At 41.1% G+C, this 16,050-nt stretch overlaps 2 protein-coding genes across 2 annotated transcripts; one reads left to right on the forward strand and one right to left on the reverse strand.

Annotated features, from left to right (window-relative positions):
* Window positions 1-1,712: 1,712 nt before the first annotated feature.
* LOC145448951 (solute carrier family 22 member 16-like) lies at window positions 1,713-6,967 on the reverse strand. The gene is made up of 11 exons (XM_080327407.1): window positions 6,585-6,967; window positions 6,356-6,517; window positions 6,146-6,249; window positions 5,919-6,073; window positions 5,665-5,854; window positions 5,475-5,586; window positions 3,724-3,871; window positions 2,409-2,582; window positions 2,229-2,337; window positions 2,054-2,153; window positions 1,713-1,989 (listed from the first exon to the last, which is right to left on the reverse strand). The coding sequence occupies exons 1-11, from the start codon at window positions 6,885-6,887 to the stop codon at window positions 1,876-1,878; spliced, it is 1,671 nt and encodes a 556-aa protein (XP_080183533.1). The 5' UTR covers window positions 6,888-6,967; the 3' UTR covers window positions 1,713-1,875.
* A 1,255-nt stretch (window positions 6,968-8,222) lies between these two features.
* LOC145448178 (large ribosomal subunit protein uL24-like) lies at window positions 8,223-11,064 on the forward strand. The gene is made up of 4 exons (XM_080326520.1): window positions 8,223-8,327; window positions 8,483-8,650; window positions 10,122-10,262; window positions 10,900-11,064. Exons 2-4 carry the CDS (start codon window positions 8,483-8,485, stop codon window positions 11,026-11,028), a joined length of 438 nt encoding a protein of 145 aa, XP_080182646.1. The 5' UTR covers window positions 8,223-8,327; the 3' UTR covers window positions 11,029-11,064.
* Window positions 11,065-16,050: the final 4,986 nt, after the last annotated feature.

Genomic DNA, 16,050 nt, shown 5'->3' on the forward strand with positions numbered 1-16,050 from the left:
GTCTATCAAGCGGGGTAGTGGAGTAGGTTGTGGTAAAAATCGGCAGCTCATGAATCATAATGACAAATATCGGTGTAAGATGATCAGAGTAGTCGAGGCATCATGAATACTAAATCCAGGGGCATCCAGTTTAAACATCCCGACCAAACACACGTTGAAGGGTCATCATTCATCATTCAATCTATCATGTTCCTATAGTGTCACCCAACGGATAATTCACTTATCATCGAATTGAACATATTCGTGCTGCGAGACCCTCTTACATTCGCACTATGATCGATAATTGAACAGTGATGCTGCGGCTTAAAAAATGCTTGCTTGATTATAGGCTACGTCTTATCGTCATATCAGCACTGTTCCCTACTTCGCCCAGACATTGCTTTCATCCATTCGGTTCTATCAAACTATTTTAACATGCGTTACTATCAGATCGTGTGTAGCAGGGGTGGCCAACCTGCGGCCGTAGAAGGTAATTTGTGCGGCCGTCTCGTCTACTACACGTAATTCTACTAGTATGTTATGGCGGCCGTCGGCATGCGAATTGAGTTTAGAAATTGACTCCCGAATTTTTGATGCATTTTAATTAATTTTGATTGTTTTTTCGCGCTTTGCGCGAAACAATGCGACTTCCAATTTAATATAGGCAGGCCTATAAGTAGCGCTTGTTGAAATTTAAGCCCCACAGAACAGATGCGAACAGCAGAGGAGAATGATGCGCCACATATAAAAATACCAACTTGGACAATCCTGATGGGAGGTCAAGAAATAACAGCATGGAATAAAGTGACTAATAACAATAGCCTCACCCTGAAATACATAATGATTTATAACTTGCCCTAAATTTTCAAAAACACTCCCTCCATCAACTCTACCCGTGAATCTGAAAAATTTAACGCGCGAAATAATATGACCATTCGCTGTTTCGTTGCGTATGGTAAAACCGATATGAAAAAGTAGATTAGTCCGGAGTTCGCCGCAAATGGACAGTTTAACATGGACAGCCTTACGGCGTCCTGTTAGTTCTACCGCAATGCCCTGGAATACGACCGGAGGCTACATATGTAATCGAAATGCGGCTGGACCTGATGTGTGAAACAGTATCCCGCCGCGGCCAACCGACAGTCGACGAGCATGTCCAGTGTCCACATTCAAGTTGAAATACAAGCAATTACTACTAAATGAATACTAGTCCATCCTCAAGATTACCGGACCACGACTGAACTATCGATCTCGCCTTCCATGACATGCCACCCCATTTCTTTGTTGCTTGCTTTTTTCTATACTATCTTCTTTACTTTTCTTTCCGTGTGCGTGCATCCTCTTTACATCGCCCAGGCCTAGGTGGGTGTCTGATTCCATTGACTACTCCAAGTCGCTTCGACATCTTCCTATATTTTCATTGTATCGCATTTTGTGGTGTATTGAACTGTTAAATTGCTAATATACCAATGATGATAATGAATAGAAATAGGTTGGCCACCCCTTGTGTAGAGACAGCGTGCTTGTCTGGTCAGGTCAGTTCACTTCCAAGGTCGTATCGGTAATTCCTAATCGATACCGAATACTGTTCAGCTTATTCTTACTGCATCATCATTGTTTCCGTCTGTCCCGTATTCAAGTTCGGTGAAAATAAAGACTCTGTCATCATGATGTTGATGTATAATTTACTTCCCATTGGGCCACATGCCTGGACTAGACGTGGACAATCATCGTATCAACGACGCAAACCAATATGATTCTCCGCGAGCTGCGTCGGAGTCGAAATTTGATCAAGCGACAAAATATCTTTCAAGTCCTGGTGGCAAAGTGAACAACAAAACAACACTGTGTTTTACAAACACGAGAGCGCATGTAAACGAGCGAAAACTCAGGGCATCAGTCGTAGAACAGTTCTGCCTCCTCCAACGTTGACATGAGCGTAATTCCACGGGTTTCTGGTAGATATCTGCATATGATCGCACCCAATAGAGACAGCACTCCGCATAACGTCTAAAAGAGGGTGTATATCATAAACCTCTGAAAGAAAAGACTATAGCTTTAACATTCCACTTACGCCAATGATCCAAGGAATAGAACTTTGGAGATCCAAAGCGTACGGTGCCACAACAGTAGCTAGAGACCCAAACGTTGAAGCAGTGCCGACGGCTGTCCCTCTTCAAGACGAAGTATATGTAAATATAGGCGTGCAGATGACACGCACCGACAATACATCGGAACTCGAAACTTACCTTATCACAGTCGGGTAGACTTCCGCAGTGTACACATAAAGTATGTCGAAAGAAACTGATACTCCAAGCTTGCCAAGCTGTGCGAATGCGTTTTCCAGGAAACCCAGGACTGTGAAGGAATATAGCGGTGGATGGGGCGACATTATGGCGCGGCACGTCAGTAAGAAAACAATGTCTTACCTGAATTCCGACATAGCCACTTCGATAAAGATGATGCGAAAAACATCCCTCCCGCGATTGCAAGTGCAGCACTCATCAACGTACGACGCCCGAACTTTTGCAGACCGAATATCGCGATCGGCACGGATATGATCTCCAAAAGACCACCGATAGCATTGTTCAGATATATATTCCCTGTTTATACCATAGATTAATCCGACGACCAGATATTTCCAATTCGGACCGATACGATCAGTTCAGCGATTTACATCAGTGGTTCCCAAAGTGGGCGCCAGCACCCCCTTAGGGCGTTCGAGGAACGATTAAGCAGCATAGAAGACAAATAACTGATCTAGCTTAAAAATTCGAGGTGGTCAGTAAGGAAGTACTTTTACTTTTTCGGAGTAGTCAAGTAGGTTTTGCATAATTGTACTACTCGCTAAAGTGCTTATGTTCTTAGATTACTTTATCACTACTACTTGGCAGCTTCTTAGGTAAAACTACTCCATTACTTACTTTCCGCACATTGAATTCTGTAAAGTAGAAAGTAGTTTTGGAACATGTTTGCTTCAATTTCATGAGTGAAATTGTCATGATAGCTAGGGAAGAGCTCCTGTATAACGGTTACTGTTCGAAAATTGGGCCAATTTGTTGCATCATCGGTCATTTTGCATAGTCTGTAGTCATAGTCGAAGATGTAGGCTACTCTTGAAATTAAAAAGTGGCCATCTCCGATGGTAACGAAATGCAATCACTCGACCAAATCTACTCTTAAGACTACTTGAGTACTTTTTACATCTTCATTTTCTACTTGTACTAGTTTTCATATGTCGTTGAAGTTGCTTCTTGAATTGAATAGACATTTACGGCGTTAAGCGTATATCTACTTGGGTAGCAACGAAAACTACTTTAGCCATCACTGATAAGTATGCAGCGGTTGGTTCGGGTACTTCAACAATAGAATGCATGCCAGCACAGGGAGGAGAAAATGTCCCAACATCCCTAGTTGGGTTGCTTGACAGAGCATTATTTTATATTTGATAAACAAGTCATCTCAGTGAACCCACCTATGCTACGTCATAGTTCATCTCGACTTGACACTTGCTATAATACGTTGCATTAGTTAGGGATACGATTGCCAATAATGACCATATACCAGCCTCCGGTATAGCCAGTAATGATAGAATACGCTCGTTCCCCCCATTTTTGACATCCAAATCGTATCGATATTGCGTCACAATGACTCGGTGACGTCACGTCAATTTTGAAAATACTTTTTGTACTCAAATTTCCATCACGGTAAGTGGTAACGTCTATATCACTGCTGGTTTCTTACCTGAAAATCTCCCCGCGTTCAGCGTAACCGCATAAAATGCCATCTTGCTTATGAACCAGAGCACGAGAATTTTGAAGCTAAGGACACGCATTTTTGGCTGTCTGAACAACACTGTTGGTGGATGGTAAGTTCTTGCATGTTCATTTCTCTAAAAAGATTGAAGTTACTATTCAGATGGATAGGGTTTCTCAGCCGAGATAGCTGTATCCACAGAAATGGGCGAATAACTGCGTAAGTCGTACTTTGCGTCACCGCTAAAAGATTATTCATGACGTCATGATAAATTTGGCGAATCCATGAAAATAACAATTACTATTATTGAACTAGGGCAGTGCTTTTCAACCTGTGGAACGCAGGTTCGCACTTGTGCGAATGAAAAAAATTGCAGTGCGAACGACGGAGGTGGTGCGAATGGTGCGAATGAAAAATCCGGATGAGAGCGAATGAAAATCGTGAATAATTGTTAATTTTCTGACGTGGAATAATTCAAATAAACGTAATAGGAAATTCAAGGGCAGTGTGACTGTTGTAGTTGAGACGCAATTGTAAAAATACTTACGACGCACCGCACTATAATCGTAGCTCTCGCACAGGACTATTGAATTAATATTCTCGCACTATAATCATTACGTAACCATGCAGAAGCCTGGTTTGGAAGCTGGTGTAGTGGCAGACATACAGTATATCAGCCCGTCTGAGCCTGCATCAGGCTGGAAAAATGACGTCAAATTGAGTTTCTGCTTTTTTTTCGCTAAACAATCATCACATTTTCGTAATAACTGTTCGATTAGCGCGAGGCACGAGAATAGTTGTATATACCATCATTACAGACTCACATCTGCAAGTTTCTGTAACGTAAATTTTTACCCATTCACGGTTTATAAAAGTATGGACCGCAAAGGGTATAATTTTGGGTCGACACGGTGCCAGAATTTTACATATCCAAGGTCACTTGTGTTGGGTACTGTAGCCAATAAGCGAGACACGAAGAAAATATGGCTTTATCATGAGAATCAATGATACTATTTGTCCAACTGGTTTTTCTAGAAAACATGTTCGAAGACCGTTGGGATAACCTAGTGTAGAAGTGAGGAACGACGAGCGAGTTTAGGCCTATGAGACTCATCCATGTCGAGGCCAACCACTTCTGCGTCGGGGCTCATGAAGACGTTAAGTTTTGGCCAACAAACCGCTGATAAAATGCGGTCCCAAAACATAAGCGGTGACAAAACCCTGGCCCAAAATGACCGATGCTGGATGACCAAACCTTTCGATGTGGATAGATGCTCCGTTGTCTGCACGGAATAGTCTCGTTCTTGCAATCTTAGTAGACAGCATAGTTACAGTGGAAGGCCTACAAACTGGTTGAAATTGAAACGAGCGAAAAAGTTGCCTTTTTAATGAGACACTTGATAGCTTAAAATTAAGCTACATAGTAGCCAATTTGTTGTTCATCTGAACAAAAAGTTGTTAAGTATCTTCATCTATGACAATTTTCGGTTGGTTTGTGCGAATGAAATTGATTTTACAAAAAAGTGCGAATGGAGCTCAAAAAGGTTGAAAAGCACTGAACTAGGGGATGCCTCCCTTCACCCAGGTACCGCGATTCTCCATTGTCGCAGTCAAATCAGGTGAACATAGTGCTACTTTCAAGCGAAAGCATTCAGCAAAATAGGCAAGTATACAATAGCTGCGAGATAGCAAAATTTTGGTATCACGTGCTAGAGCGGGTTTATCTATTCCATAAATACCTCAGATCTGGCCTTGTCCCATATCTCCACATTTAAATGAATGTTGTTTTTCTTTGCTATCTTCGTGGCGGCTGCTGTCCCTTGTATGATTTTTCCCTTCGTGAACAGCCAGCTGAGAACGAAAGAAAGTTTTCAGAAAACTGTGTCGATAACTTATAAATGCGAGCAGTTGAGTTTGCAATAACTATACCTTGGGGACTCCGGCATTAAAGCACAGAAGGCTAACGCTGGGACGGACAATAATCCAAGGGTCACGAGGAGATGACGCCAATTCTGTAGCATATAAGCTATGAATGACAGTAGAATGCAGCCAAACGCAAACGCTCCGTGGATTCCAATACCAAATATAGTTCTCCACTTCGCGCCAGTTATTTCCACGACTATGAAAAGAGAATGTCGATTGTTGGATTCATCGTGCATGTACCCTTTTTAACTAACGCAAACCGTATATAAATGAGGCCGCGAATCCAGCTACGATTAGCAAACCGGCCATGAATCTAGTCGCACCAAACAAGTATACATTCTGAGCAGAAGACGACCCCAGGCATGCAGCTATGACTCCGACTTGGGTCACGGCTACAGCGTTTCTTCTACCTATCCTAAAACATTTCGAGGATTTTCATTTGCGTACGAGGACAGTCTACCAACTCCTTTTCTAAATCAATACTCACAAATCAGAGAGGTTACCGATCGCTAAAATACCAATCACGGTCCCCAAGAAATACACTGCTGACAACGTAGCACGCAGAGACTCGCGTTCGCAAACAAGATCGAACTTGCAATCATGCCGAAGCAAGTTAACCACGTTTCAGCAAAGCGATAGAAAGGAACAGTAAACGATTACAAGAACGATGTGGGCTTTGCAATGAGCATAGTCTTACCTCCATTGTGGCAGTAGTGAACTGATCAGGTACATTGAATACATGCGAGACACAGTACTCAACGTTTTTCAAATGTGCATTAGTCTGATTAAAGTGACACATTCCGTCGCAAAATACACACGAATAGTTGCGATTAGTATAGCGTTGGCACCCGTTGAATCCCTGTCAGAATATTCACCGGTTAAAATCCAATATGTATTTGTTGGTGAATATCTGATCTATTACACACATGTTTGGTTTTAGGCGCACTTTCTTGCAGGACTCTCTCAAACGAAACGTTGCTGCAAGGTAGGTTATCGTCCACTTCGTCAACCCAGCACCTGTATTCCGGCACTTCGAAGAGAAAAACTGACAAAAACTGATGCAATCCATTCAGCATGGGAACGTAGCACGCCATCGCCACTAATATGCCCAAGTACCAGGTCATGTGACCGATATGGTCTTGAATAATTTCGTAATTGACGGACATGTTATTGTTTTCGTCCGCCTTCTTTTTCGCCAGCAATGGGTCCGTTTCGGCAGTGATGGCCATGTCATACGGGAATGCAGTTCGGCCGCAAATACCGTAGGCCGAAATCAAAACTTATATAAACAAAAATGTATAACTGAAATAGATGCTGACTTATTAGTGGACAACTCAATAGCTGAAAAGCACGCGCCAAGGCAGCAGCGCAGGCGCAAGATCACGGCAATCATAAGGTCGGATTCGTACCACCAAACTGATCACAAACGATTGTGTGATTGCCTGCATCCGTGACTGGTGATGCATTTACCGCTGCTGACATATGGGCTTTGCTCCACTGATTCCAATCAGGATTATTATTATAGTTATAGGGCCAACCACTCACTGAGATCACTGTGATTGTCGCTATCACGGTAATTCGAGCACTGGAATAGGCATACACAACTATACATATGATATGTAGTATTAGGGTTGCCATATTTACCACTTTTTCAAAATTTTAAAACTTGCAAAACCGGAAGGAATCCTGATCAAATGGAAAATTTTTCCCACTTCCTGGTCGGTTGACCAAAAAAATGTCAACATTCCGGCCAGTCGAATTTGGCCGTATATTTGACCAAAATTATCAGAAAAGAGCACAAAATCTCAAAAAAGAGGACGTACGGTAACCCTATGTAATATATGAGTGAATTTAATATTTTGAAATTCAAATATTATTGTTAAGATTCATATTTAAGAACAAATCTAAATCCAGAATTAATTTCGTAAGCTGTCAAAAGTAGGGTACATATCCAGCGAGGAAGATTGTACAGTAGAAACTCCAAGTCCAAAAAGTCAGAATTCAAACACTGCTTCGGAAAAATCGGTTATATCCGATTCCGATTATAATCCTGTCGAAATCTTCAGATACGTTATTTTCAACCTAGTCCAAACTCATCTATTCATCTCTGATCATCTCTGATCGCCGATGTTTACCCCTGGGCAACATACAAACTGAAAGCCAAACCATAATTATACGAAATCCTCGATTGAACGAGAATTTAAAAGAATTTTTCAAGTAGGCCTACATGACAAAATATACTTCTTAAAAGTATTGATTGCCCGTTACCACACTTTCATAAGATATCAAGTGTAAGGTTTGACTTATATTTGGGTAAAAGCTAATTGCAGGAACCCTTTGCAAGCTTTTATAATATCTTCTGTAACTGATCATTCAATGTACGTACATGTTGCTTATTTAGGGGCTCCTTTATTGATATCTGTCTTTTCGAGTAAATTTGCATTCTTTAATTTTATCGCAATCGTGTGTAGTTTTGAAATGACGAAATTTTTTATAGACTCAACTGAATCAAAGTTATTCGCAATAGCCGACAGTTTATGGTCATCTATGGTTCATGTTGTGATGTGTTCAGTTGTTCACGTTAAGCGCATTGGCGCCACATGTGGTTGGACTCACCGAAGCGTCAAGTTGAATAGATTGTGGCTTCCTTTTTGACAGGGCTTCGCAAGGTTGGTCTCCAAACTTTTAAATCTTCGTTAATCCTCACTGTCTTGCTTGTTTCGAGGGATATTGTAATTTGGTTCGCCAATAAATTGTGTTTACAAAACCTGATTTCTAACCGTCACGTTTCCTCAGTATCTCATCAGAATCTTCTCTGTTGTAGATGAAGTTCAATACCTTGAAGACCTCTTCCCGCAGGAAGAATAGGAAGGCTTACTTCACCGCACCGTCGCACGTGCGCAGGAAGTTTATGAGCTCACCCCTGTCCAAGGAACTGCGAGCCAAGTACAATGTTCGAAGCATGCCCATTCGTAAAGACGATGAAGTCCAGGTGAAAATTGAATTAACTGATCTCGATAACATCACTGAAAATTGATTCGCTCAACGTATTTATTTTGTTTGTTCTTGTTTATGGCATTTGGTATTTGATGTCCTTCAGTTGAAAATTGATGTTTGTATATGCTTTTCTGTTGATATCATATGAACACTCGGCTTGATTTCGGTAGGGACCAAAATGGATGGTATCAGAGCCCAATGTGGAATCGGTGTCTCGTGCACACCAAAGATTCTTCTGACTACACACAGGTGTGACGCTGAGAACCGTCTTGGCACACCAAATATATTACGCTAAACGTATCGGGATTCCAACCCGGATCAGAGCTATATACAAATTTCGATGCTTTGTGGGTCAAAAACAACCGCTATTTTCAATCTGGTCTGGGTATTTCACGTATTTAGGATATCAAAGTTAAATATGCAGATGGCCGTATTGATTAAAGGTAGGAGTTACGTAATTTTGCAAGCCTTTGAGCCAGACTGGAATTAGTGGTTGTTTTCTGCCATAAGTTGCGTGTGACAGAAAGGTTTCTTTCATAGAATAATTAGGGAATTGAATGGAAAGTTGCGCGTGACGTTTACCACCAATTCCACTCTGGCCTTCGAGTAGCCACTCAATACTATACTTGACGGTAATCTTGAAGCTGATGACCAGAGCGCAAAATTTGATTAAACCGGTCTCAATTCAAAACTATCTTGCACTGATTCCGAAAATATGTATATTAAAATCTGATCCGTGCACTGAAACCCAAAAAAACTGTTTGGGAAGCCCGTAATCGGCATTGTTTCCAACAATGGTAGCGCCGGTAGACAATGACCTAACAATGTCTGATACTGTTTGTGATGCCATTGGGCGTCTCAGCGAAGTCCAGCCTTGATTCTCAGAGTATATCGTGTCATATCAATTACCGTAATGCGAATAAGTCGTAATGCGAGTAGTTGACGTATTTTGCGTCCTCACACGTTTACAAATTTGAATGAATGCAGATTATGGCACAGAAGCCTACGGATATCATCATAGAATTTACTATCAACGCTTGTATTTTTGCACGCAACAGGCCAATGTACGAAACCGTTTGTTCCATTCGGCTCTTAGCGGTTCATGAATTTCATTGTAATATATTTTCGCACGAGTCATAAAATTGTAGAAACTGACGAAGCGTACAATTAATTTGAATTGTGCCAGCTGGTTTTTTACCTGAGTGTGAGCATAGCGACCGACCGAGTTGAATTCAACGAACAGGTGTCACTTGGAAACGATGTGACACTAATTCTAGTGATGCGAATGTTATTCCTGATAGGACGCTGAACGTCAATATTTCTGCTGGAGTGCAACTACCGGCATTGTGTCAATTAACAATGACTCTACCTACACGAGTTGACCGGCTTGAAATTTCCGTTTTTGATAGCAGGCTATACGATTGATTTTTACTGGTGTCCAATATTCGTGCCTGAATCCATTACAGATCGTCCGAGGTCATTTCAAAGGCCAACAAGTAGGCAAGATCATCCAAGTCTACAGGAAGAAGTATGTTGTACACATCGAGAGGATTCAACGCGAAAAAGCTAACGGTGCAACTGTCCACGTCGGCATCCATCCCAGCAAGGTAATAATATTTAAAAACTTGTTCCATTTGCATTGTTATTGACAGGCCATAACGGCCGCATTAAAACCGGACTTGTACAAGCTGCTGGATTTTCATATGTGCAAATAGAACTACTCTTGAAAACTTGACACTAGAACTAACTACATTTCGTTTTATCAGAATGGGAGGAGTTTCGATCCTCCAACCCCCCTAGAATGACGCTTTCTTATGACAAAGATTGCGTAGCATGAAATATGTGATAACATCTGTCATCCAGAAGCACCTTAAGCTCCAACCAAACATATACAAGCAGTAGAAATTGTTGATTGCTGCTCTTTCTGGGGATTTGCGTTAACGGTTATGGCACATTACTAAATCATTGTGCTAAGGTAGTGTGTGATCGAGAGCATTATGGTGACAAGGATGATAAAGTTTTGACGTAATTTTTTGAATGATGACGTGCCGTCGTGAATATTCGTAGTGGCATAGTAAAATGGAGTAGTGTCATAGTGCCAATGTTGAAACTCGTGATTGACATTCTGTATGGGTATAAGCGGATTTTTGACGGCTGGTTGATTTTGATTATGGACTCCCTAGTAGGCCTATTTCAAAATCTGTTGTGGGGAGAATTCTCATGTTACTGCGCTTGTTTTCACAGGTTGTTATCATGAAGTTGAAACTCGATAAAGACCGTAAGCGTATTTTGGAAAGGAAAGCCAGTTCGCGGTTGGCCGGTACCGACAAGGGCAAGCACACAGAAGAGTCCATTCAGGATATGGAAACCTGATTTTGACTGTTCTGTTCAATAGAATGGATTATGATGGTCCTGTGTCGAATATCGGTGTTGGTGGGCGTAACGTGGGTGATTTCGAGATTCGTGTTAGGCATCTGATTTTGTGTCGTCGACATAGTGGGCGAGCCAGTTCAGCCAGTTGCAGATTTTGTCGGGGTGATAGGGCGCGAGTTTGAAACTATTAAGCAGTGGTTCTCAAAGTCACTGTGAGTATAATTGTGATGGGTTGGGCATGATTTGGGTACTTGATCTCACAAGGTTTAGCGGTTAGAATTTATTAGCTACGTATTTCCAATTTTTGTGGTTTCAGGAGCTTTGTGATAAATGTAATACAAACCCTACAATGCCATGATGGTAAGAAGACTCTTGATGGTCGCTGTTTTTATTACAGTGTTTGGAGTCAATATTTGATGCCCGAACCCTATTTATACTTGGAGGAGGCTTAATTTGTGTTTGGGCAAATTTTGGAAAGCAATTGTAATTGATGGGGTATGTTGCACGGTCATGAGATCAATCACTACACACTTTTGACATCGTACCCACTGCTTCAGTGCTTAATTTTACCTCAAAAATCAGTAATTTGCTTTGTAACTTTAATATTTAAAATGAAGTTCTATATGGAAGGGAGATAAAACATATGTTGCTTCTGCATCTTTTAAGCCCAAAACTAGCATTCTAGTGTAAGCGGTTATCTAGATTAGCTATTTTCGGCTCGTTCGGTGAAATTGCACCACTAGAGGGTGTACAAACCCAATATTATTATAGAATTTATTTATTTGCTCTTTGGCACCACATGTGAAAAGCAAGGGCATGGATTTTGAGGTAACGTTCTGGGATGATTTGAATGGTCCGGCCAGCGACGCAAGTTGAGTTTGGCAGCCCTGGTGTAATACAAAGGTCAGCACATTTCCATGATCATGCTATACTGGTATGTCGCCTGTTGACTATAGTACTAGGCTTACCATATTTTGGAAATCTAAAAAGAGGACACTTTTTCAGACTTGCAAAACCGGGGAAGAATTCTCAAAAACCGGTTAATTTTTCCCACTTTGTGATCGGTTGACAGGTCATCTTTTCCGCTCAGAGCTCAAAATACCGATTTTCTTTCCACATTGCCAGGCGGATGACTAAAAAAAAAGGGTCATCTTTTCGCTCAGAGCTAAAATCACCGTTTTTCACTCCGAAATACCCTCCGGAGCTTCACTTCTGTGCTAAGTTGCGGCATATCACTCGCATTTTGCTGTAAATCTGACCTAAATTTTGCAAAAAAGAGGAAAAAATCTCAAAAAAGAGGACAAAAGGGCGTCCTCCGAGGACAAATCCTCTTAAAAGAGGACGTATGGTAAGCCTATATTGTACCCAAGGTAATGACCTCAGATAACTACTCACAGTAAATCGCGCAAAGCGCGACGAAATTTTATTGCCGCACGAAATTCAACAAATTTTGCATACATATTCAGAGATAGCTTTCGTACCGTCGCGACCCATACTTTAAGAACCCCTGTTGTGTAGGGTAGCCTACCCGTAAATATAGTGTTAAACAAAGTGTACGCAATGGATAGATAAGCCACAGAACGAACCATTCATTTACAGTTTACACCAAGTTCACACATTTCGTTGTGATGGATCAGCTTTAAGCTACTCCAATTCTTTTCTTGGGAGTGTTTTGGGACAGGATAGCATACCCGTAAATGTTAGATGTGACGCATCGCTGTTCATACAGCGATAGAAAAAGACCCGATGAAAGAGCGCACCTATGAGGAATGGAGACTAACATCGAAAAAGGAACTGTGACATCGGGCACTAGGCCGAGGTGGATGCCGGTTTAACAGACCGCAACTGGTCATTCGGCATCCTCCCATCTGTTCATTACGTTGCATTGTGTCTTATCGCATTATGCATTGTGTGTGCTTTGTTCAGATTAAAATATAATCTGACGGTTATTGATTATTTCCTTCACGATACTATAGTAGCCTAGCTATAGACCCGTCCCGTAACCTGCTTATCATTGCACAATGCACATAAGCTAGGGTTACCATATTATGAAATCCGGAAACGAGGACACTTTTTAAAAATCATGAAAGTTAGTTCTAGGAAATTGAAAACAGCAGATTTTGAATTTTTTACTGGAAATCTTGTGTTAACTAAAAAATAAATAAAAAAGGTCAGGTTGACTCCCGAATGACCCGCTCGAGCGTCCTCATTACCTATCTCGCGTCATTTATGCTGATTTTCAGTTGACCCTGTCCATTAGCTGTGAACGATGACGAATTGCCAAAAAGGAGGACATTTTCAATTTCCTGAAATAATAGGACAAATCTTCCTAATGGAGGACTTATGATAACCCTAACATAGCACAACACTAAAGAATATAAGTAAGTAATATATATAGAAAGAGATATGATATTCTTTTTCGCCTGCACCATCGAGATGCTTTGACGACGGAGATGCGATACGGCCGTAAGGTCATCTAGTCTGCACCCCCGTTTTTTCTCCTCCATGCTATCCGTGGATGCTGAGCGCCTGGCAGGATAGCTTCGGATACCAGTTTTCGAGTCTTTAGTCTGACCCGGCCGGGGATCGAACCCACTACCTACCGACCGAGAACCCGGACGCATGACCACTACTAATATAAGCTGATGATACTGATTCTGGTAAAACTAATCCGAGATTTACAATAGTAGGGTTACCATACGTCCTCCTTAAGGAAGATTTGTCCTCCTCTTTCAGGTTTTTGGAAATGTCCTCCGAGGACGCCTAAATGCCCTTCTTTTTAAAATGTTGTCTAAATCATCATCATCATTGGTTTATTAGCAATTTTATCAGTTCAATACACCACAAAAATGCGATACAATGAATAGACAGGAAGATGTCGAAGCGACTTGGATTAGTCTATGGAATCAGACACCCACCTTGGCCTAGGCGATGTAAAGAGGAGGTATGCACAGTGCACACTGAATGAAAGTAAAGAAGACATTATAGAAAAAGAAAGCGACAAGAATAGGGCGGCAGGTCATGGGAAGCGAATAAATAAATAAGCACTGAAGCAACGCTCCGGCACCTATTTCGGGAGCTGAGCCGAAAAGTTGACCTGTTTTTAGTCAGCCAACTGATAATGTGAAAGAAAAACTGTATTTTAGGCGCTGAGCGTGAAAGTTGACCCTTTTTTTAGTAAACCGACCACGGAGTGGGAAAAACTAGTATGGTGGTTTAAGCCCTATCAATGCATTTAGTTCAAAGCTTAAATTTTCTTTTCGCCCGTCACATACGTTAAAATCGCTTTTGCATAAAAATTTAGGGTCAGGAGAGAGTTGGGATGAGGTTAAAAGACCGTTAGCATAGTCCAGTATAGTCCAACTACAGCTTGTCATCGGTAACTGTGGAGGTTGCCTAAAGTGCGGGCTCGCAGATAAACAGACTTGTAGAAAGTCTGAACCACATCATAATATCCGTATAATGCGAAGGGCGTAGAGTCGTCGGTATTATTCAATGACTAGTCATTGGTTACAGCGTCAATTTTAAGGATTTGGTTGTGCACGAGATAAAAACTCCTGCAAATAGTCTGTTACTAGACCTATACTGAAACAGCATGGTGACCACTTTTTAAAAACTGAGTCGAGGCGCGATAGGGGGAAGTATTGGAGATTGTCGTACCCAATGATCATTGCCTTGTAAAGGATTAAGGTGTACTATATATTACTTATAGATACCGTGCGTGATCAAAGGGCTGAAGTATGTTCAACAGTAGGGTTACGATATTTTCGGAGTCGGGAAAGGAGGACACTTTCTTCAAATCATAAAAGTTACATTATCAGAATTGATAACAGTTGCTTTTAAGATTTATATACCAAATCTTGTTATGTTCCAAACTTGGACAACTAGATAATTTTAGTTTTCTAATTTCACTAAATTACAGTGAAATGGCCGTAATCTAATTCTAATCAAATTTGTGAAATGTTTCTATGCTCTAATTCTAATCTTATTTGTGAAATGTTCATATGCTATAATTTTAATCTAAATTGATAAATATTTCTACACTCTAATAATTCTATTCTGATTTATTGTTTTCCGGAAAATGCATCTTCGTCCGCGGCACTTTGCAGCGAGTTAACCTGAATATCCCTCTCGTGCAGGGAAATCCAGTTTCAAGCCGCCATCGCATTACTTACTTACACCGTACAATCATACTAGTTATTGTGACGAATAGTATCCATTTCAGCAGCTTGTAGTCTGCGAACAACCTCCTAGTTTCGATCACTAACAGAACAGCAGCAAAGAAAAAAAGATCGTTAGCACAGGCTTGTTCACTTTCAAGCCTTCACATCAAGAAAAAAGAGAATGATTTCTTCAGATCTAATCAAAGAAAATATATTAGACGATGAAGTGGAAAGTTATTTCGCCGCACAGCGTGAGAGCATGGACTGTGATGTTTTGAGTTACTGAAAAAGAGAAAATCGTTTCCTCAGCTCAAGGCTTTCAGTCATGCAGGAGAGATGTATAATGCAGGGTTCTCCAACTCAAAACGTGTCGCGGGTCACTTTTCAAATTTCGTAGAGGCCGCGGTCCGCAAGAATGCAATATCGAGAGAAAATAGGCCACACAATTGAGCGAGCAATCACGTTTCAAAAACTCTAAACAAGTACAATGCCCTGCTCACTGGCATGAGCGATGCGCATGGTTTTTGGTTACCACAAAAGATGTAATATATTATTAAAGAAGTACAAATACGAGAAATTTCGTGATCATAAACTGGCCACGTGTTGGTGACCCCTAGTATAGTGCAAAACGAACCAAGCTTGGCGTACAGACGTTAACCATTCTCATGCTTGTCGGAATGCACTGTGTTTTATATGAACCGAACTTGATTTTTGCTTTATTTCTTTCTCACTCACAATTGCCGTCAATTTCCAAGTTTTTGTGAATTCGGTAATTCTAATTCTACTCAAATTTGACGAAAAAAAACGGAGTAGCTCTAATTTTAATTCCAATCTAATTTGGAAACAACTGTGTAGCTTA

Source organism: Botryllus schlosseri, chromosome 10 (assembly GCF_051294905.1).
Source record: "Botryllus schlosseri isolate E-star chromosome 10, Bs_hap1, whole genome shotgun sequence".
In the NCBI taxonomy this organism is placed as follows: domain Eukaryota; kingdom Metazoa; phylum Chordata; class Ascidiacea; order Stolidobranchia; family Styelidae; genus Botryllus; species Botryllus schlosseri.

Excerpts from the sequence above, each read along its gene's own strand:
- LOC145448178 (XM_080326520.1), top strand. The coding sequence starts at position 8,483 with ATGAAGTTCAATACCTTGAAGACCTCTTCCCGCAGGAAGAATAGGAAG. Across the intron at positions 8,651-10,121 it reads GTAAAGACGATGAAGTCCAG|ATCGTCCGAGGTCATTTCAA; the intron begins GTGAAAATTGAA and ends AATCCATTACAG. Across the intron at positions 10,263-10,899 it reads TCGGCATCCATCCCAGCAAG|GTTGTTATCATGAAGTTGAA; the intron begins GTAATAATATTT and ends TTGTTTTCACAG.
- LOC145448951 (XM_080327407.1), bottom strand. The coding sequence starts at position 6,887 with ATGGCCATCACTGCCGAAACGGACCCATTGCTGGCGAAAAAGAAGGCG. Across the intron at positions 6,518-6,584 it reads GTGCGCCTAAAACCAAACAT|GGATTCAACGGGTGCCAACG; the intron begins GTGTGTAATAGA and ends ATATTCTGACAG. Across the intron at positions 6,074-6,145 it reads ATCGGTAACCTCTCTGATTT|GATAGGTAGAAGAAACGCTG; the intron begins GTGAGTATTGAT and ends GAAATGTTTTAG.